General features: G+C 59.9%; 4 protein-coding genes across 13 annotated transcripts; 2 read left to right on the top strand and 2 right to left on the bottom strand.

The window, feature by feature from the left end:
- The first annotated feature begins 933 nt into the window (after positions 1–933).
- On the top strand, positions 934–6,049 carry Jsrp1 (junctional sarcoplasmic reticulum protein 1). 3 transcript variants are annotated; one of them, XM_021245052.2, is made up of 7 exons: positions 934–992; positions 2,547–2,700; positions 2,979–3,016; positions 3,599–3,716; positions 3,983–4,156; positions 5,236–5,315; positions 5,430–6,049. In XM_021245052.2, the coding sequence occupies exons 2-7, from the start codon at positions 2,583–2,585 to the stop codon at positions 5,943–5,945; spliced, it is 1,044 nt and encodes a 347-aa protein (XP_021100711.2). In that variant the 5' UTR covers positions 934–992; positions 2,547–2,582; the 3' UTR covers positions 5,946–6,049. The 3 variants fall into 3 exon arrangements, with proteins under 3 accessions (XP_021100711.2, XP_021100709.2, XP_004865944.2); XM_021245050.2 differs by having other exon boundaries at positions 5,236–6,049; XM_004865887.4 differs by lacking the exon at positions 934–992 and adding an exon at positions 1,048–1,473 and having other exon boundaries at positions 5,236–6,049.
- A 117-nt stretch (positions 6,050–6,166) lies between these two features.
- Amh (anti-Mullerian hormone) lies at positions 6,167–9,335 on the bottom strand. The gene is made up of 5 exons (XM_004865886.4): positions 8,281–9,335; positions 7,722–7,864; positions 7,456–7,564; positions 7,194–7,353; positions 6,167–7,102 (listed from the first exon to the last, which is right to left on the bottom strand). Exons 1-5 carry the CDS (start codon positions 8,687–8,689, stop codon positions 6,241–6,243), a joined length of 1,683 nt encoding a protein of 560 aa, XP_004865943.2. The 5' UTR covers positions 8,690–9,335; the 3' UTR covers positions 6,167–6,240.
- Positions 9,336–9,502: 167 nt separating this feature from the next.
- Positions 9,503–17,475, bottom strand: Sf3a2 (splicing factor 3a subunit 2). Of its 5 annotated transcripts, none has more exons than XM_013065851.3 (9): positions 17,289–17,475; positions 13,498–13,664; positions 13,205–13,276; positions 12,193–12,239; positions 11,785–11,894; positions 11,393–11,442; positions 11,181–11,321; positions 10,411–10,479; positions 9,503–10,333 (listed from the first exon to the last, which is right to left on the bottom strand). In XM_013065851.3, exons 2-9 carry the CDS (start codon positions 13,621–13,623, stop codon positions 9,617–9,619), a joined length of 1,332 nt encoding a protein of 443 aa, XP_012921305.2. In that variant the 5' UTR covers positions 13,624–13,664; positions 17,289–17,475; the 3' UTR covers positions 9,503–9,616. The 5 variants fall into 5 exon arrangements, with proteins under 5 accessions (XP_012921305.2, XP_021100708.2, XP_012921307.2 ...); XM_021245049.2 differs by lacking the exon at positions 17,289–17,475 and adding an exon at positions 16,745–16,880; XM_013065853.3 differs by lacking the exon at positions 17,289–17,475 and adding an exon at positions 16,602–16,778.
- Plekhj1 (pleckstrin homology domain containing J1) lies at positions 16,815–19,069 on the top strand. Of its 4 annotated transcripts, none has more exons than XM_087201563.1 (6): positions 16,815–17,074; positions 17,306–17,372; positions 17,658–17,724; positions 18,246–18,336; positions 18,432–18,495; positions 18,576–19,069. In XM_087201563.1, the coding sequence occupies exons 1-6, from the start codon at positions 16,815–16,817 to the stop codon at positions 18,684–18,686; spliced, it is 660 nt and encodes a 219-aa protein (XP_087057689.1). In that variant the 3' UTR covers positions 18,687–19,069. The 4 variants fall into 4 exon arrangements, with proteins under 4 accessions (XP_087057689.1, XP_004865941.1, XP_004865940.1 ...); XM_004865884.4 differs by lacking the exon at positions 17,658–17,724 and adding an exon at positions 17,167–17,234 and having other exon boundaries at positions 16,904–17,074; XM_004865883.4 differs by lacking the exon at positions 17,658–17,724 and adding an exon at positions 17,167–17,234 and having other exon boundaries at positions 16,904–17,074; positions 17,306–17,462.
- The last annotated feature ends 180 nt before the right edge of the window (positions 19,070–19,249 follow it).

Below are 19,249 nucleotides of genomic sequence, written 5' to 3'. Positions count from 1 at the left end.
TGGCGGAAGGTACATTTTAGGTATACGACACGTTTACATTTATCATTGGGTGCTTGTATCTGTACACGTTGTATCTTGATTCTTATTTTTCCCCATTACCTGTGCGCCCTTCACCTCCTCCGGCCTTCCCTATTTACAAAGATTTTGTTTCCATTTTTTTCCTTTCTCATAATTTTTCCTTTCCCTTCTTTCCTTTCCCCTTACCCTTCCACTTCTCCTCCCCCTTTAGACCTTTTCTTCCTATTTCAAATTATCAGTTATTCATTTTAATCATTTTTATCCTTATTTATCCAAGAGAAATCTTATGGGCACAGATCTTAATCCCAGGAATGGCTTCAAAGGTGACCAATAACCCCGGTGGAGTGGTGTATGGCTGTCATCCTAGCACTCAGGAGGCTAAGGCAGGAAAACCCCAAATAAATAAAGACAAATAGATAAAAAGGCAGCTAGATGAAAGCACATGCTGGCACTCAGGAGGCTGAGGCAGGAGAATTGCAAGTTCCAGCCCAGCCTAAGCAACTCAGCAACTGAGCAACTTACTGAGACCCTGTCTCCAAATAAAAAAATTCAAAGGGCTGAGGACAGAACTTGGTGTGAAGTCCCCAGGTTCCATTCCCAGAACCCGCCCCCAAAAGAAGTTTTGCCGACAGAATCACAGAAAGAGGGCAAGGTGACAAGGGGACAGCAGGGACACTGCCTTCCAAGCCAGTGCCCGTCAAACCAATCAGGGATACTCAAGAAGTGTGGGACAGGAAGCGATGGCTCCTTGGCTCTCTGGGATTTGCTCTGCACTGAAGTGGGGGTAGGGTCACCTCTGGGACAGGGTGGGGGCGGGGACACCGGGCAGTGCCCTCCTGCCTACCCCTCCCCCTGCCCCGCTGGCTGTCCCTGACTGCCCCCCCCAGCTGTCCACAGCCACCTGTCCCTGTCTGTCTCCGGGCCGCCCTTCCGCGCTCTATCGTGTCCGAAGGGCCCAGTGCAGAGGCTGTGGGGTAAGAGGGCTCGGGGAGACCTGGGTGGACTGTGGGTCCCTGGCATCTGGGGAGGGCATCTCTGAAGTCCATGGGGGTCCCCAACTCCCGAGGCGCCCCCCACACACACACCTGGGGCTACACTCCCTCCCAGCTCCCACAAGGGCTGAGGCCCTCCCCCAGCGCCCCGTCCACAGTCTCAGGGAAGGGGTAGTCCTGCTGCCCCGCCCAGGAAGGGGCCTCACGGAAGCTGACTGGCAGCCAGAGGACCCAGGGACCTCCAAAGAGCAAGGCTGTGGGGCTGGGTTCAAGCTTAGCACGTCTCCAAGGAGTCCAGCTCCAGCCTGTCTCCCCTCTGCCATAAGCACACAAAGGTAGCAATGGGAGGCAGGGACCCAGTGCGAGGATCAGGAGACTCCCAGGACCCCCTTGCCTGTCCTCAGCTGTCATCTGGACCAGGCTGGTTTTGGCTGCTGGAGCTTTGAGCCCCTAGATCTGTGGGGTGAGGCTTTTTTTGTTTTGCTTTGGTCGTCCCCACCACCGCCTCCCAGTCCTGGGGCTTGAACACAGGTCCTTCCTTCCCACCAAGCTACCCATCCCAGCTTTTTGTTATTTATTTATTTATTTTTGGTACCAGGGATCAACTCGGGACCTTGCTCTTTTGAGGGAGGAGGCGGAACCACTGAGCTAAATTCCCTGTTATTTTGTTGTTGTTGTTGCTGTTTTTCGTTATGTTTTATTTTGAAATAGGTCTTGCTAAGTGCTAAAGTTGCCCAGGCTGGGCTCAAACTTGTGATCTTCCTGCCTCAGCCTCCCAGAGTGCTGGGAAGACAGGCGTGTGCCAGGCTTTGGGGCAGGGTGTTGAGTGCCAGGTGCAGTGAGTGAGGATGGTCTGGGTGAAAGAGACCCCAAGGAAGGGACAGCCTGGAAGGGGCTGTGCCACCTCTGGCCTGGCCTGCTGGCTTTAGACACCAGATAAAAATAGTCCCCGGTCTCAGGGAACATGAGCTGACCTGGGCCTGGGTTCTGCTTTGAGCTGTATCTCTGCCTCACTGCTGTGTGGCTTTGGGTGGGTTCCAGTCCCTCTCTGACCTCCTCCAGCCTCGACCACCACACTCGCCAATGCAGGAGTGAGACCTGGAAGAGGCAAGACCATGGGGAAGGGCCCAGGGCCGGTGTGGGGGAGTCCAGGATGATACCTAGGCCTGTACTTTGTAAAATAGTCAAACTGCAGCGGCTGTGGCAGTGCCTGCCTGTCATCCCAGCACTCTGGGAGGCTGAGGCAGGAAGACTGCAAGTTGGAGCCCAGCCTGCGCAACTTAGGGACTTAGCGAGACCTGTCTCAAAATAAAAAAACATAAAGGGCTAGGGATGTAGTCCAGTGTAAAGCTCCTGGGTTCAAGCCTCAGTACCAGGAAAAAAAGTATGAATTTATCCAGGGAAGCTGCTCCAGAGAAAGAGGAAGACACAAGGGCTGGGAGGGGGCCCAGGGGCTGGTTACTTCCCGCCCACAGCACCCCTAGGCCACAGGTGACTGCTGCAGGCTCTGCGAAGGCAACACCCTTTCCCTCCCAGCCCCACTGTGGAGGGAGGGACGCTGCTCCTGTCTCCATGACAACCAGAGGCTTGGAGGAGCTGGACCAGGGCCTGGGCAGCTGCCTGGCCGGTGAAGACCTCTCTGCGCTGGCAGAGGCCACCCTGGGGTGGCTGCAGGAGGACAAGGCCCGAGGTACCCTGGTGTCCCTCCACTCTGCACTGACTTCTGCTGTGGTCCCTAGGGGTGGCCCCAGAACACAGGTGCCAGACACAGAGCTGGGTTCGAGTCCCAGCAGGCTGCTACTGAGTGCTGTGTGTCTTCGGGCAACACTGTCCCTGAGCTGGTCTGTTCTGTGGTGTCATCTGTAACACGGGATCTTCTCTGCTCTGGCCCAGCATAGCAAGGGGGTGGGGTGCGATGAGCCTTGGGGGGTGTCCCACAACCTTGACTGTTTCTATTTCCACTAACAGCAACACCCAGAGTGGCTGAGACCAGCAGCTGGCCTCAGGTGAGTAGCTGGGGACTTCAGAGTTAGGGACATGCTGGCCAAGGAAGGGACTCTGTCTCTTAGAAGACAAAAAGAAACACTACTGGCTGGGGATTTAGCTCAGTGGTTCCGCCACCTGCCTCACAAGCGCAAGGACCCAAGTTCGATCCCTAGTACCAAAAAAAAAAAGAAGAAACACCACCCTGGTCCCGCGTGGGTGCCATGAACTGTTGCCCCTTTGCCACGTGCCATCCTGCCTTGGAGCCAGCTGATTATGGACTGAAACCTCTAGAAACTGTGAGCTAAATAAACCTTTCCTCCTTTTAAGAAAAAAAAAAGAAACAAACACCATCCTGAACTAGGTTTGGTGGCCCATGCCTGACATTCTATCACTCTGGGAGGCTGAGGCAGGAGGATCTCAAGTTCAAGACTAGTCTGGGTGATTCTGGACGACCATGTCTCAAAATAAAACAATTAAAAAGGGGCAGGGGGTGTAGCTCAGTACAAAGGCCCTGCATTCCATCCCCAGTACTGAAACAGAAAAAAATAAAGGAAGAAGAGGAAAAAAAAGGAAAAAGAATGCCCGACCCCTCACCCCGACAGGTCTCTCAGGAGCTGCAGGCAGGGAGTGGTGTGGATGCCAGGCCCAAAAAGATGGAGAAGGAGCCTATGGCCAGGGGGACCCCAGACCTCGGAAGGGAGGAGCTGAAATCTGGAGCGCGTGGGTTTGCAGCAGGCTGGGGTGAAGCGGGGGTGGGCGTAGGGTGGCGTGGGGGGCGCAGGCCAGGGGCTGGGCCCTCCATGGCGGGCGCTGGAGGGTGAGGGGACAGGATGGACGGGGTGGGGGGCTCTGGCTGAGTGGCGTCCACTGTGGCCTAGGCTAGTCTGTGCGGCTCTGGCTTAGAAGCCGCTGGCTGGGCGCCCCACGCTCCCCGGCCCGGGAGTGCGCGGCCCCTCCCGCGCCCGACCTCATGGCTTCCCCCCCAGCTCCCCGGAGCGCCCCGGCCCGAAAGAAGACGCAGGCCGAGCCCCTCGCGCAGCCGCCCCCGCCGCCCCCTGCCCTGAGCGAGGAGCTGCCCTGGGGAGACGTGACGCTCAACAAGTGCCTGGTCCTGGCCTCGCTGGTGGCGCTGCTGGGCTCGGCTTTCCAGCTGTGCCGCGGTGAGCCTGGCTCCCCCCACCCCGAGGAGGCGCGGGGCTGAAGGCGCCCGAGTGCCCCGCCTCCAGGGAAGGGGGGGTGCACGCGGGGGTGGTGTCTCCGCTTCTCCTCGTCTAGGATGGGTCTTTTTTGTTTCCTTGCAGTGCTGGGGCTGAAATCCCGGGCCTTTGTTCTGAGCTCCATCCCCAGCCCTTTGAATGTTTTTTGAGCCAGAGTCTTGCTAAGTCGCTAAATTGCCCCCGCTGCGCTCGAATTTGCCGTCCTCCTGCCTCAGCCTCCCACAGCCCTGGGATGACGGGCATGTGCCACCGCGCCCACTTTAAGGGATGAATTTGCGCCCTCGCCCTTTGGCCAGGCCTGCAACCCTGTCGCTCCCCTGAGCCTGGGCTGACTCCCTCTCCCCAGATGAACCTCGCCCGGGGTCCTCACATCCCCCTTTCTGAAAAAGACTGTGACTGTGTGTGCCCCGTGGTCACCCCGAGCTCCGTCTCGCGGACACATTTTGCATGTCTCCCCGAGATGGGACCGGCGCAGGGCCCTTCCCCTTCCTGCTGGATCTTGAGAGCACCCTCCTACCCCGCCGCAGCCCAGGAACAGCCCCCTGTTAGCTCAGGCCCGCTTTAGGGGAGGGTCCTAACGCCCACCCCGCAGGCCTGAGACCTCACCCTTGCCCGGAGGCGGACCTGCAGTGTGTGTGGGGGGGGAGAGAATGCCCACTCCTTTTAAAAGGGGCGGTGGCACCGGGCTTGGGGGGGGCGCGTGCCTGTAATTCCAACACTTGGGAGGCTGAGACAGGAGGAACGTTGCGAGTTCCAGGTCAGCCTGGGCTGCCTAGTTTAAGGTCAGCCTGAATTACTGTGAGATCCTGTCTCAAAACAAGCAAATAACAAACAATGAAAAGGAGATCTCGAGGGAAGGGGTGGCCCCGAATCACGGAGCCCCTGGGGCTCAGAGGAAGCCAGGGAAGCCTCTTGGTACCCAGGCGAGCCCATGGCCCAGATAGGGGTGTTGGGGGGAGAGGGATGGTGGGGTCGGTGCTGCACCCCAGGCTGATCTGCCTGCCTACCCTCCCCCCTCCCAGACGCTGTGACTGCAGAGGAGGCTGTGCCCGCCCCGTGGATCCCACCCATCTCAGCCCCCAAGGCCCTGGCATCACCCGCGGTAAGCACTTCCTTCCAGTGTCCCTGGGCAGTGGGTGCCCATCCAGGGGTGGGGAGGCCGGGTGGTGAGAGAAGTGGGTTTGGGGCCCAGGATACCACACTGTCCACATTGCAGCCTAAGCCTTCGGCCTGGGCACCCCCATCAAGACCCCCCGCGCCCAAGGTGGGGCCACCCACACCTCAGGCAGAGGCAGGGGACAAGCCCAAGGTTCCCAGGAGCCGGGAGGCTGCAGAGAAGGTGCAGGGAGATCCTGGGGAGGCCACAGGAGAGGCCGCTGAGGAGCACGCGGCCCCCGCTGAGCAAGCACCCAAAGAGAAGCAAAGGAAGGAGGAGAAGCCGCGGAAGGAGAGGCCGTGGAAAGAGGAGACGCCCTGGAAGAAGAAACTTCGGAAGGAGGAGAGGCTGAGGAAGGAGAGACCGAAGAAGGAGGAGAGGCCACGGGGTGCCAGGGAACCCAGGGAAGCTCTGCCTCGACGCTGGGGGGGGCGTGAAGGGGGCCATCGGCCGTGGGCGCGGGAATCCAGGGACCTGGAGCACCAGAAAAGGCAGGCCTGGGCTTCCCCGAGGCACTCCGAAGAGGACAGGCCCCGGGGCAGACAGAAGCACCAACTGGGCAAAGGGCGGGACTGAGCTGTGCCTGGTGCTGCTCGAGAATCCCGGGACCCAGGACCCATCTACAATCTCCATCGTGGCCCCAGGGCTCCAGCAAAATAAAGCGAGTGCTGAGGCTGGGAGTCACCTGCTCCTTTGTGCCTCGACCGGGGCCTGAAGGATGGGGGTGGAAAGCACCCACGGGGGTGACGCAGGCCTTGTGCACACGACAAGAAAGCATCTACGCACGGTTACCCAGCTGGGTGCTTCTGGTCTTTATTGGGGTGGTGTTTGGGTCTGAATAAATACGGGAAGGACTCTTAGGCGACGAGGGTCACCGGCAGCCGCACTCGGTGGCCACCATGTTGGGAACGTGGTGTGCGCTGATGCGCTCCTCCGACAGGCTGATGAGGAGCTTGCCCGCGTAGGCCGTGGGCACACAGCAGGGCGGGCGTGCCAGGATAGCCCCGCGAGCCTGCATCTTCAACAGCAGCACCACGTGGTTGCCATAGTGCGGGTTGCGGTCGGACTGCGGCCAGCCACATGTGCCCTGGCAGTTGTTGGCCTGGTAGGTCTCGGGGATGAGCACAGAGCGCTCAGCGCGCAGGTCCACGCTGAGCTCGCGTAGAGCGCACGGCCCCTCCGAGGAGGTGCTGCGCTGAGCCCGAGCTGCCCCGCGCCCGCCCCGACCGCGCCACTCAGCACGCAGGCCCTGCAGCGCCTTGAGAAGCAGCAGGGCGCGCAGCGGGTCAGCAGGGGGCTTGCCAGCGTCGCCATGGTCACCCGGGCACAGCGCAAGCAGGCGCGCAAGCAGCGGGAGCGTGGCGGCCGGTAGCCCCGGGAGGCCTCGCAACTCAGCGGCCACGGCTTGCAGCTCGACGGCCACGCGGTGCGCCAAGCCCTGGGCCCAGGGTGCGGACTCGGGGCCCCGCAGTGACGCCGGGTATCCGGCACTGGACACAGCGGGTGGTGTCAGTAGCAGAAAAGGCTCGTCGCTGTCTAACAGACGTTCCAGCGCCGCAGGGTCGGACAGATTGACCAGGCCCTGCGGGAAGCTGGCCAGCGCCCCGGGGTCCAGGGCCAGTCGCATAGGAGAGACCCGGACCTGGGGCCCCCGCAGCACGCGCACTAGGCGCGTGAGCGTCCCCAGGAAAGGATCGGTGCTGGGCGGCAGCTCCTGGGGCTCCAGGGAAGGCCTGGAATCCACAGTGGGAGCTGAGTGTCACCAGGGTGTCGGGTTGCGCCGCCCCCACCTCCTCTGGGCCGCTGTTCTGGGCCTGCGCACACCTGGGCGGTGAGAAGGGCACCGTGTCCAGCTGGCCACGTGCGGGCAGAGGCGCAGGCCCAGATCGTGGTAGCAGGAGTAGGACAGGGGTCATCCGCGTGAAGCAGCGGGGGTCGGGCCCAAACATCAGGGTCTGCAGCTGGCCTGTGCTCAGGGTGGCACCTGCGCCCGGAGAGGGGTGTGGGCTGGCTCAAGGGCTGGGGGCCCAGGGTAGCTGCCTGGCCCCTGGTTCCTCCCTCCCCCTATGCCTCGGCCCAGTCCTACCGTCTCCGCAGGGCTGCAAGGTCAGGGAAAGCCCTGGGCCGTGCCAGGCCCCCTCCGGGTGGTCCACAGCCAGAGCCAGATATCGAGTATCCGGGGTCGGGCAGAGTCTCTGCGGAGATGGGGGCTCAGCCCAGTGGGAACACTGCCCCGCCCAGCCTGGCCCTGCACATCTTTTCTTTCCGCCCAGTGCTGGCACAGTTCTCCACGTGACCCTTGGAGCCCCTTCCCATACAGCCCCGGAGCCCCATGCAGGTGTTTTCAGGTACCTGGGCAGCTGGCAGCCCAGCCCCAGTGACAGTGACTTCCGGGCCAGGCCCAGGGTACAGCACCAGCAGTGCCTGCTCTTGGGGGATGGCTGCTCCAGGTGGGGGCTCCTGGAACCTCAGCAAAGGTGTTGGGTCCCATGTCACTGCAGCCAGGAGAGGGGGACTGCTGAGCCAGAGGCTGGGCTGTCCCCAAGTCTGACCTATAAGGAGCCCCTTCCCAGTAGAGAACCTGAATGGACGGGCCATAGAGGTCTGAAGGGACTTGGCCCTGCTCCCAGGATGGCAGGTGCAGACCTCTCCGGAGCAACAGTGGCCCCTCTCCCTGCTGCCTTCCAGGGGTGGATGGTGACCTTGCCCGAAAGATGTAGGGGACCACCCCCTGGGGAGGGTCCTTCCCTGTGGCTTCCTCCTGGGCAGGAAGGGGGCCACCTGGAAGCCTCTCACCTGATCCCCACTCCCAGGCATGATGGAGACAGAAGGCACAGCATTCCACTGCAGAGGGGACTCTGCCACCCTTACATGAGAGGTGCTGCGCTTAGGCCCCAGGGTCCCCATGTACCTTCCGCCAGGTGCAGGACCAGCAGCCGCTGCCCCCCAGGCTCCCGAAGCCAGTCCCCTAGGTGCTGCAGAGCAGGCAGAATAGCCTGGGTGTGGCCAGGGCTGCAGACCCCGAAGGTGGCCAGGTCGTGGGGTCTCCAGCGAGTGCCTTGCACAGCCTCCAAGAAGGCCCTCTCGTAGCTACTCAGGGTCCCCACCACCTGCAGAGGGGCCCTGCTCCCGTTGCTGGCACTGCTCAGTGTCACCAAGCACACAGGGTCTTGTGGGCTACCTGGTGACCAGACCCAGTCTTCAGGGAAAATAATGCCCCCAGTGCCAGCAACCTGCTCTTCTCCAGGGGTCTCAGCCCCCAACACGGCCCCCAGGGCCAGCAGCACCAGGGGCAGCTGGGTGAGAGGTGGGCTCTGCATGGTGGGTGTGCCGGGGCTGGGTAGCTGGCTCAGGCTTATATGGCCAGGGTGGAAGGTTTGGGGGAGGGAGGCCTCTATCTGCTGTGGAGGTGACCTTGGGGACAAGGCCCAGTGCCCCACTAGGGGCCTGGGCAGGTGGGAGGTGGCTTTCTCAAAGGGCTTTGTGTCTCACCCTGGCCTCCTATCTTTGCTCTCACCAGATAGAGTTCAGCCTGACTGTGCCAGTCACAAAGCTGTCCTTGAGGGTGTCTACTGGGACTGTAAACAGCCCTGGGGCAGCACAAAGCCCACAGAGCGCAGAGCCCCTGGCCCTGAGGACCAATGGGCATGGGGGTGGTAGTGGTCCCTATGTTGCCGAGACTCCCCAGGACCCTGCCACTCACCTTTTTGTACCAAGGATCGAACTCTGGACCTTGCGCTTTTGAGGCAGGCGGCGGAACCACTGAGCTAAATCCCCAACCCACCACTTTTTTTTTTTGAGACAGGGTCTCACTACGTAGTTCAGACTAGCCTTGGAGTATGTAGGCCAGGCTGGCATTGAACTCCTGGCATCCTCCTGCCTCACCCTCCCGAGCACTGGGATTACAAATCTGTACCACCACACCCAATGTCCTTACCCACTTCTGGGGCCCCAGCTAAGGCACCACAGCGGGACACCCAGGTGCAGGGACCTCACTCCTCCCTCTGCGTATGTGTGTGTGCACACGGGCACGAGCAAAGATGTGCTATGGGGCCCTGCCACTGGGTCCTCACAAAGCAAGCAGCCACCCCCTCGCCTGCCGGTGGTCGGAGCCGCCACAGCAATCCATGAGACACGGGGGAGGCTGTTTAATGGGCTCTGGGGACAGTACAAAAGCTCAGGCCTTCTCTCTGGGAAAATACAGAAAAACATGCGGCCAGACACAGAACAGGGAGGGCAGAGGCTCCTCAGTTGGTTGGGGGAGGGGGAGGAATGCTCCCAGGGCCCTCGGAGGGGAGCGGGGGCCTCAGCATTGGAGGCATGGGAGTTGGGGGATGCACCCCGGGATTGGAGGGGTGAACTCCAGGAGGCTGGGGGTGTACCCCTGGAGCTGCAGGATGGACCCCAGGAGGCTGAGGGTGGACTCCGGGAGCCTGTGGGTGAATCCCGGGGGCTGGAGGGTGCACGCCGGGGGCCTGGGGGTGAACTGCAGGAGCAGGTGGGTGCACTCCTGGAGCCTGTGGGTGGACCCCGGCTGTTGGGGGAGGGTGCACCCCTGGGGCCGGTGGGTGAACCCCAGGGGCAGGAGGGTGGACCCCTGGGGCAGGAGGGTGGACCCCGGATGTGGGGGGGTGGACCACAGGTGCTGGAGGGTGGACCCCTGGGGCAGGCGGGTGGACCCCAGCCGCGGGGGGGTGGACCACTGGTGCAGAGGGGTGAACCCCAGGAGCTGGCGGGGGCAGCTGGGGAGGCCCGGGGGGCCCTGAGGGTGCAGGCCCAGCAGGGGGCATGGGGGGCAGCGGCAGGCCTCCTGGAGGGGGCGGGGGCAGAGACTCTGGCAGCGGTGGCCTGGGGGGCAGCCCGTTCATCAGTGGGGGTGGGGGGCGCTTCACCCCAGGGGGCCCTGCAGGAAGGCTGGGCGGAGCCGGGGGCTTCTCCATCTTGAAGTGGAACTGGAGGAAGAACTAGAAGGGAGGGGAAAGGCTCAGCAGGCAGGGGTCCCGAGGGCTGTGAATCCCAACTGCCCAGGCCTGGCGCCCACCTGCTTGGTTTCCCGGTTCCAGTGAGTCCAGAACTTCCCTTCAGCCTTGTCAATCTCTCTGCTGGGCACCTGGTGGGAGGGGGAGAGTGACAGGGCTCCTGGTCCCCACAGCTTTCCAGACCACAGCGGCCAAGGCTGGAGGCTCCCGTTCAGACAAGAGCTTGGGCAGTTGGGGCACCTGCTCCTCATGCTGCCGCCCCCGCCCCCCCAGGAGCTCTGGGGAACCCTATGCTTTTACAGGACTGGGGTAGAAGCCAGGGCCTCCTGCATGCTAGGCAGAGGCTCACCACTGTGCTGCATCTCCTACCCTTTTCTAGGATTTTATTTTACTAATTTTTCAGGTTTTTTCCAGACACGGTCTGTGTTCAAGCTGGCCTCGAACTCACGGTGATCCTCTTGCCTCAGCCTCCTGAGTAGTTGTGCCACTTGGCCTCAAAAGGCTTTTCTGTGGGCTGTGGGCTCGATTTGGGGGCAGAACAGATGGAATTTAATCCCAGCTCCGTTACTTAACTAGTTTGGGCGGGAGACAGTTCACATTATTTACTTTGTTGCTGCTGTGTCTGGGCACAGGGCACAGCAGTCACCCATCCTGGCCTGGCCCCTGGGGTAAGGTGATATGGTCTCACAGATCTGGGCCCACACCAGCACCCCCCACAGGCCAGGGCCGAGACCTGGCGGGGACAAGCAGCCTACAGCGGGCAGCAGCTGTCCAAGCAGCCCACACAGACTCCTAGCCTCCGTCTCCGGCCAGGGGTGGGTGGCCACACTACCTTGAAGGCGATGGTCTCGTAGGGCTCAGCGGCCATCAGCAGGTACTGCCAACGCCGGTCCGGGGGCTCAATCCTCTGCTCATAGGCAGACATGAAGCGGTGGCGGGGCATGATGCCCTCGGCGATCTCAGGGTAGTCAATCTGGGGGGACAAAGCCACTCAGGGGGTGCCCTGAGCCTCCCTACACACCCAAGACTCAAGCCCCATCTCACCTGGAACAAGAGACTCTGCTGGCCCATCTCTGTGTCCCTCTGCTTGGTCACTGCAACACACGGGGTCAGGCCCAGAGACTCGTCTTCCCTGAAGCCCAGGGGCCCTGGCATAGTCTAATGCCACCCACGGAATGGGAGAGTGGGATGTGGAGAGGTCCCTAGGCCAGTGAGGGGGGCACTGGTGGCCCCATAGATGGCTGAAGTGGGGGTGGCAGGTGGGCAGAGGGGGGTGGGTCTCACTGGACAGGAAAGGGGCTGCTGGTGACAGGGATGTGACCACCCCTGGTGACAGTGGTGGTGGATGAGGGTGAGAGGGGCCTGCACTTAAGGCCAGAGTGGCCCACCCACCAAGGCTCATTTGCGTGGGAGTGGCAGGAGATACCCGCACACACCTTTGTAGCCAGGGCGGCCAATCTTCACAAACTTCTTCACCTCCACCTTGACCTTCTCGGGCGCTGGCTGGGCAGGGGCCTCCTTGGCCTCCTTGGCCGCTCGCCGGGCTCTGTGGGAAGGACAGATGGGGTGCTGTGGCCTTCCCCACAGGACACCAAGGCCACAGGCCCAGGTGCTGGAGCCCAGCCTGACCTTGGAGCTCATCTGTGAGGTGAGGAACAGGCGGAGGGGGCCTAGGGGGTTGGAAGGAAGCAGAACAGGGGCAGCAGACATAAGGGCCCCCCTGAAGCACCCCCTAGTCACAGCCCAGGCTGGCTCCGGGCCACTGCCAAGCCAGGGTCCCTCCCCTGAACACCAGCAGGGCAGGTGGATGGATGCTGGTGGCCATGAGGGAAGCTGACACTCACAGGTTGGTCTGGTGCTTCTTCCCCTGAGTATGTGCCAGGTAGCTCCCCTGGGGAGGGAAAGAAGTGCCGTGAGGGATCAGGGAGCACCCCACAGCCCCTCCCCGAAGCTGGGATGGGACAAACATGCCCCGCTGGTCCACACCGGGATTGGAGGGCCAGGTCAGGGTAGTTCCCGGGGCGAGGTGACTCATCAAGCTCTGGGTTTCTGCATGTGTGGGACAGATGTGCGGCCACATCTGGTAACACTGCCAACAAACACACCCTCTGACCCACACTTGGTGTGGAGTGGGTAGAAGCCAGGGACACTGCTAGGCACCCTGCAGTGCCCAGGACGCCTCACTGAGCATGAAGCAACCCTAGTGTGCACAGGACCGATGGCTTCAGGGCAAGACGGAGCAGATAGGACACCCTCCAGGACCAACTAGGCCGACTCATACAGATCCCTGAGTCTGGCATGCCAATGGCCGGCGGTGACGCCCAGGGCTGTCATGTGGCCAATCTCACAGCCCCAAGCAGCACTGGGAGCCACACCCGCCTCCCTGACCTCTGAGAGGCAGAGAAAAGGCCCGCTCATGGCCGGGAATTTAGCTCAGTGGTTCTGGCACCTGCCTCGAAAGCGCAAGGTCCCAAGTTTGATCCCCGGTACCAAAAAAAGAAAAGGCCCGCCCAGAGGGTGCAGGTGTTGCTGGCTGCACTCCTACGCTTAGAAACATACATAAGTGGTGACAGCACCAATAAAGGACTGGAAAGTCCCCCCGGAAGTCCACCAGAGAGAACTCCAGGTGCTGAGGGGGTGAGACACAGGTGAAGACGGGAGGGACTTGGCCTGCTCCCGCACCCCTTGACATCTTTCACAGAAAGATGCCCTGAAGGAAATGGGCCGCCAGTTCTGAGCAGAGGGTCCCAGGCAGACCTGCTCTGTCCTCTCAAGTGACAGTGAAAAGGCCCCCAAGAGGTCAGGTGTGGGGCTGGGGTGTGGCAGGGCCAGTTCCACAGCACAGCTTCAACGCACCTCGTTGTTGTGAAGGGTCAGGCAGAGCTTGCACTCGTAGGATCCCAGGTGGTTTTTCATGAAATATGGGTCCTGGGAGGGAACAGATCAGACTGGAAAATCACTGCCCTGTGGTCAGGGCCCGAGGCTGGGAAGGCTGGGAGCTGCTGTCCCCTGCCCAGGCAAACACCTGTGTGGGAGCCTTTGTGGCCCACATGGTGGGGGAATAATGATGACAGCCCAGTGACAATGGGAAGAGCCCAATAACGGCCCTCTTTGGGGACAGCCCACCTGGTGCCACAGGCGGTGCCCACCTTATTGATGTCGATGGTTTCCAGTGCTAGCTGCCGGAGGCGCTCCCTGCGGTCCCTGTTGCTCTCGGAGGAAGAGGCCACACCTCCACTGCCCGTCTTGCCCCCGGGGCGGTGTTGGAAGTCCATGGTGAAGGCCGAAGGGCTTCACAGTGTGACCAGGGCAGAAACTGCAAAGGCGAATGGGACAGGGACAGCTCTGGAGATCATGGCTGCTGCCTGCCACTGTGGCACACTGTGGCCAGGCAGTAACAAGGACAGTGAGCTGAGTTCAGAGGCTCCGATGTGGGGCTGAGGGGTTATCTGGACACTTCCCAGTGACCATGGCAGTGGCAAGGAGGAAGTCACTCCAACCCACAGAGCACTGAGGCTGGGACTGGAAACGGCAATGGGGTTTCCGGCAGAAGCCAGTCAGAGAAGATGAGGCCAGCCTTAAGCCTCACCACCTCCAGGGAACCTTCCCAGACTGACCAAGCCCCCACTTTACTCTTTCCTGAGTTTCCTTTCCCACTGGCTAATATCCACTAATCACAAACTAACTCCATTTCAGTGGCTTGCTACAAGCTTGCCAGGGGCCAGGAAGATATCTAGCTGTGGACCCTGCTGCCTAACACACAGGTCTCAGCAGCTGTTTATAGCCAAGGAAGAGTCCTAAGAGCCTCTTCCACACCCCTGCAGACCACCCTTCGACTCTCTTCCTATATTCTTTTTTTTTTTTTCTTCCTATATTCTATCAGGCTCTGTCAAACCTAAGCTCCAGGTGGCTTTCTCTGATCACCCAACACTGGTACCTGAAGTCTCCAATGTCTGCCCCAGGCCTTGGCTTTAAATCCAGGATGAGCTCAGAGACAAAGCCCAGAAAGACTATCAAGTTATACTCCCCTAGAACATCCCCATCCTCCTTCCCAAACCTATGGTATCATTTTATACAGCAGAATGGACTTCACAAATGGGATCACAGAGCTTGGGAGGGTGGGGGGAACATCCTGGATCAGCCAGGGCCAGTGTCATTACAGGATCTCACAAAGGGGTGGCAGGAGGATCAGAGAAAGAGGGGGAGAGAAAGAGACTGACTGGAAGATGCTGTGTGGCTGGCTCCAAAGAGGCAGGAAGGGCCTGAAAGCTGAGGGACGAGTGCACCTGTCGGAACTGCAAAAATGCAGGACACAGATTCTGCCATGGAGCCTCCATTTTATACCCAACCAAAATGCTACGTGTGTGGGTAAACAGGCCATCCACAGACAGCTACTCGGGAGAGCAGGGGCTCCAAGTTTCCACAGTGGCTCTGCTCTGCAGGGATGGACAGCAGCCAATCCAAGCAGAGTAGGAGAATGGGAAATCAATTTGTTTAAATCTGGGGAAGACACAAACAATGAGCACATGAGATGTTGAGGTTTAGGGAAAAACAATCAAAGATATGAAGAAAACACAACTGATGATAAAAATGAAGTTAAGTGATTTTGGAGGAAACAGTATGGCATCAGAAAAGTGCCTGAAACCAGATGTGGTGGCACATGTCTATAGTCCCAGCACTCAGGAGGCTGAGGCAGGAGGATCGCCATGAGTTCAAGGCTAGCCTGGATTACACAGTGAGCTCAGGGCCAGCCTCCACTACAAAGCGAGACTGTCTCAAAAACAAAACAAACCAAAAAAACAAACCAAAACAACAACAAACAAAACAGAGAAAGAGAAGCAACCTAGTTCAACACATTGTTTTACCACTGAACAGTATTTTCAACCTTAGAAAACCCAACAGAGGATGTGATGGACTTGAAGGGAGGGTGAATGACAGGAGACTTCACCTACCATAATAGGAAATCAGCAGATGACACCTGAAAATGGATACATCTAGAAACACAAGTTATAATCCTGGCATGATGGTGCACACCTGTCATCCCAGGCAAATTTGAGACCAACCCGGTCAACTTGGTGAGACCCTGTCTCAAAGTAAAAAGAGCTGAGGGTGTAGCTCAGTGTGAAGGCCTGGGGTTCAATCCCCAGTACCACCACAAAAAAGGAGTGTGTGTGGGTGTTTGTAAAGTAAAGACCAGGGGAACAGTTTTCAAGAATCGAGGAGTAGGTGGCCTCTGGACTGCGGCCTAGATCCGGGATTTTTTTTTTCTTCTTTTTTTCTTGGCAACGGGGGACCAAACTGTGAACCTTCGAGCTGAGCTACATCCCCAGCCCTTTTGTTTATTTTATTTTATTTTATTTATTTTTGGTACCGGGGATCGAACTCGGGTCCTTGCGCTTTCGAGGCAGGCGGCGGAACCGGCGTTTTATTTCGAGACAGAGTTTCACTAGGTTCCCCACGCTGGGCTCGAACTCGCGATCGTCCTGCCTCAGCCTCTCAGGAAGCAACCTATTTTTTGTTTCAGCGCCTGCCTTGCAAGTGCAAGGTCCCGAGTTCAATCTCCGGTACCAAAAAAAACCAACCACCTATTTTCCAAAGGTCCTTCTGGCTGTTCTGTTCTGCAATGCCCGGGATGCACTTGCAAAGCGGGGCCGCATCACCTAAAGGGGTAGGGTCGCCTTCGGCGCGGGGCGGACGCGGGAGCCCCGGATCTACAGGTAAAGGACCGAGGCAATCACAGGGAGTTAAATGATCCTCCAAGACTCAAAGCCAGATAAGTAGCACAGTTTTCAAAGAGGGCCTGAGGGACAAAGCAGCCACGACTCTGACGGGCCTTCAGAGAAGGAGTTCCGGGGTGCGCCGCCCGCCCGCAAAGGCCCACCACACGCGCCTTGATCTCACGCCCGCCCTTCCCCAGTAAGTCCCAGGGCCGCTTCCTTCTGCCCATAAAACTTCTCACCTAGGACGGAGGCCGAGCAGCCGAGACAACCGCCACGACTTTGCTGTGGGTACGCGCGTTTAGGGCTAAGGAACTACTTCCGGGGGCAACGGGGCAGGGTCTCACGTGTGCGCACGCCCAACCGCCCAGTAGCCCGGATGGATGTTCGGGCGGCTAGAGAGAAAAGGGATCTAGACGAAAGCGCGGGCTAGACGCGGAGGTGCGCGTGCGCACAACCCTCTCAACTAAATCTCAGTTAAATCGCGCGGAGTTAGCTCTCGCGAGAGGGCGGGCTGAGCCTCTTTAACAAGTTACCTCTCCCCCAACTGCGCCTGTCTATACAGGGAAGGGCCCAGGAAACTGAGGGCGGGTAGAAACAACCAGAGGTCTGTCGGCTGTGTGGGTGCTGTGAGTCAGTCCCACTCCAAATTCAGTGTATTTCATGGTTTTATACAGACTCTCAGGGTCCTCTATTACTGTCCCGCGCCGCCCCCGCACGCTCTCGCCACCCAGCGGTGGAACGTTGGAATGGCCGACCAACAACGCTCAGGCGCAATAGCTCTGGCGGTGCTTCCGGATTGGTGCCCTGAGACCTTTGTGGCGCGGTCTGCGGCGGAATCCGGGACGGTAGCCGGGAAGGAGGGCGCGGCGAACCATTCCGCGTTCTCTTTCGCGGATCCCCGCGGCTGCTACTATGCGGTACAACGAGAAGGAGCTGCGGGCCCTGTCCCAGCAGCCGGCCGAGATGGCTGCCGAGTTGAGCATGCGAGGACCCAAAAAAGGCAGCGGTGAGCGGTTTCGTCCCGGGGACTGGGTCTGGACGGTACGGGGTGAGGGCGGAGGTCCCCCGGCCGCGCTGAGCCCCGCCCTGTGCCCGCAGTGGCCAAGCGGCGGCTGGTGAAGCTGGTGGTCAACTTCCTGTTCTACTTCCGCACCGACGAGGCTGAGGTAGGGGGGATGGGAGCCGTGGGGGTCCCGCGCGGCCTGGCGGCCAGTGCTCACAGCCGTGTCTCGCGCAGCCCCTCGGAGCCCTGCTTCTGGAGCGCTGCAGAGTCTCGCAGGAAGAGCCCGGAGGCTTCTCCATCAGTGAGTGGCTCCCGCCGTCCCCGCCATCCCGGCCAGGCTGCTTCCTCCCTGGACACAAGAATCTCTTTGATGGTCCTCGGGCGGCCCAAGGTCAGGTCCTGGCCGCCCGTCCGGCGCACCTGCCACGCCACCTCTGGCTGGGCTCCTGCCCACGCCTCCCCGTCCTGCCCTGGATTCTTTCCTCCTGCGCGGGCGCACGGCCAGCCCCGCCCAGCTGCTCCTGCAGCTGCCGCCCAAAACGCCAGCGGGACCTTGTTTTTTGGCTGTTTCTCCCCTCCCTGTTAGCGAGATGCTGGATACCCAGGAGAGAGGGATGGACCTGCCGGTCACCTGTCATCTTTAAGAGATTCAGGTCTGCAGGGGAAGATGGATCCTCTCTGTCTCTTGGGGCTGTCATTACAGTGCCGCAGACTTGGTGATATATACCAGGAGCAGTTTCTGTACAGTTCTGGGGGAAGAAGTCTGAGATCTGGGCAGGGGTGGTCCCTTCTTAGGCTGTCAACACTGGTCCCAGGCCAGATGGCCTTGTTGGAGCTTTGGCTTCTGCCAGCATCATCACACTGCATTTCATCTTTATGAAAACACCAGTTACTGTATTTAGGGTTTTGTTTTGATTTTTTCCCCCACCAGTACTGGGCATTGGACCCAGGGCCTTCACAAAGACCCTGTTCCAAACAGGAGACATTCACAGGTTGCAGGGGGAGGCCAGGACTTGAATCTGTCTCTTGGGGAGATGCAGTTTAGCTCAGGACAGACAGAATGCAGTGAAACCATGATGGGGCCACGGGGGCAGGGGGCCAGTTTGGGGCCCTAGCAAGAGGAAGTGGAGCAAGTGAACACCGACCAGATGTGGCTCCCTCATTCCCTCTGCAGGCTTCATCGAGGACCCAGAGAGGAAGTATTACTTTGAATGCTGCACCCAGGAGCAGTGTCAGGAGTGGATGGAGGCTCTTCGTCGGGCCAGGTGGGGCTTGGGGACACCTGGGAGACCCTGGGCACAGCGGCCATGTAGGGTGGGTATTTGGAATATGACCAATTAGGTGCTGCCCTCTCTCTCAGCTATGAGTACATGCGGTGCAGTCTCATCTTCTACAGGAATGAGATCCAGAAGATGACAGGCAAGGTGTGTGCAGGGTCGGAGGTGGCAGGGTTGTGCTTCTCGGCCCCTGGCTCATGGCCACCCCAACCTGTCCCCTTGTATAGGATCCCCTGGAGCAGTTTGGCATATCTGAGGAGGCCAGGTTCCAGCTGAGCAGCTTGCCAAGGGACAGGCGGGCAGCTTGTGTCGGCACTCAGCTGGACGAGTTGGACTAACCCTATGCCAGGCCTGCCCTGGGGGGTGTTTGGGCTCAAAGCCTGAGGGTGGGTGGGGGTGGGCAGGGGCTGCATTTTTGGAGAAACCCACCAAGTGCCCCTTCCCTGTGCCTCGGGACCCACCAGAGGGTTGCCACACTGTGCTGCTAGGCCAAGTGCCCGGCCTCTCCCTGCCATGTCCCCACTGAGGGCTGGGTGGGCACCTGACTGGCAAGGCCTTCCTGTCCTGTGCCAGCTGAATGTACGAAGCTAAGGGAAGCTGTGAATGGTGAGGGTCTCCCTCTGCCAGCTATGAACTCCACTGTTGCTGATGAGGGATGGGGTGGCTCTGGTCCTGAGTCACCGCACTCACTCTGTTCAATAAAGGTACCTCTTTTTCTAAACTGGATGATGGCGAAGTGGATGGAGAAGACAGGGGCCCTAGCAGCTGGAGCCCTTTCCTAGGGAGAGTGGTCCCCACCAAGGCAGAATGGAGGGGAATCTTGGGTGCCCCAGGACCCTGCATCAGCTGGGTTTGAGAAGTTGGGGCACGGGTCTTTCCCTTGCTGCAGAGCAGCTGGTGG

Source organism: Heterocephalus glaber, unplaced genomic scaffold, assembly GCF_053883595.1.
Source record: "Heterocephalus glaber isolate CG9 unplaced genomic scaffold, H.glaber_assembly_v1.0 deba00001760, whole genome shotgun sequence".
Taxonomy (NCBI): domain Eukaryota; kingdom Metazoa; phylum Chordata; class Mammalia; order Rodentia; family Bathyergidae; genus Heterocephalus; species Heterocephalus glaber.
The sequence above is the reverse complement of the archived record's forward strand: the minus strand, read 5'-3'. Positions and strand labels throughout refer to the sequence as shown.

What these genes read in the sequence shown, in the direction of transcription:
- Jsrp1 (XM_021245050.2), top strand. Translation starts at nt 2,583, where the DNA reads ATGACAACCAGAGGCTTGGAGGAGCTGGACCAGGGCCTGGGCAGCTGC. An exon ending in AGACCAGCAGCTGGCCTCAG is followed by an intron (nt 3,017 to 3,598) that starts GTGAGTAGCTGG and finishes TCACCCCGACAG; the next exon opens with GTCTCTCAGGAGCTGCAGGC. An exon ending in GGCTTTCCAGCTGTGCCGCG is followed by an intron (nt 4,157 to 5,235) that starts GTGAGCCTGGCT and finishes CCCCCCTCCCAG; the next exon opens with ACGCTGTGACTGCAGAGGAG.
- Amh (XM_004865886.4), bottom strand. Translation starts at nt 8,689, where the DNA reads ATGCAGAGCCCACCTCTCACCCAGCTGCCCCTGGTGCTGCTGGCCCTG. An exon ending in GGTCCTGCACCTGGCGGAAG is followed by an intron (nt 7,865 to 8,280) that starts GTACATGGGGAC and finishes TCCTGGCTGCAG; the next exon opens with TGACATGGGACCCAACACCT. An exon ending in CTTGCAGCCCTGCGGAGACG is followed by an intron (nt 7,354 to 7,455) that starts GTAGGACTGGGC and finishes CTCCGGGCGCAG; the next exon opens with GTGCCACCCTGAGCACAGGC.
- Sf3a2 (XM_013065851.3), bottom strand. Translation starts at nt 13,623, where the DNA reads ATGGACTTCCAACACCGCCCCGGGGGCAAGACGGGCAGTGGAGGTGTG. An exon ending in AAGAAGCACCAGACCAACCT is followed by an intron (nt 11,895 to 12,192) that starts GTGAGTGTCAGC and finishes TCCTTCCCACAG; the next exon opens with AGCCCGGCGAGCGGCCAAGG. An exon ending in ACGAGACCATCGCCTTCAAG is followed by an intron (nt 10,480 to 11,180) that starts GTAGTGTGGCCA and finishes CCCTCCCACCAG; the next exon opens with GTGCCCAGCAGAGAGATTGA.
- Plekhj1 (XM_087201563.1), top strand. Translation starts at nt 16,815, where the DNA reads ATGGCCGACCAACAACGCTCAGGCGCAATAGCTCTGGCGGTGCTTCCG. An exon ending in GTCATCTTTAAGAGATTCAG is followed by an intron (nt 17,725 to 18,245) that starts GTCTGCAGGGGA and finishes TTCCCTCTGCAG; the next exon opens with GCTTCATCGAGGACCCAGAG. An exon ending in TCCAGAAGATGACAGGCAAG is followed by an intron (nt 18,496 to 18,575) that starts GTGTGTGCAGGG and finishes CCCCTTGTATAG; the next exon opens with GATCCCCTGGAGCAGTTTGG.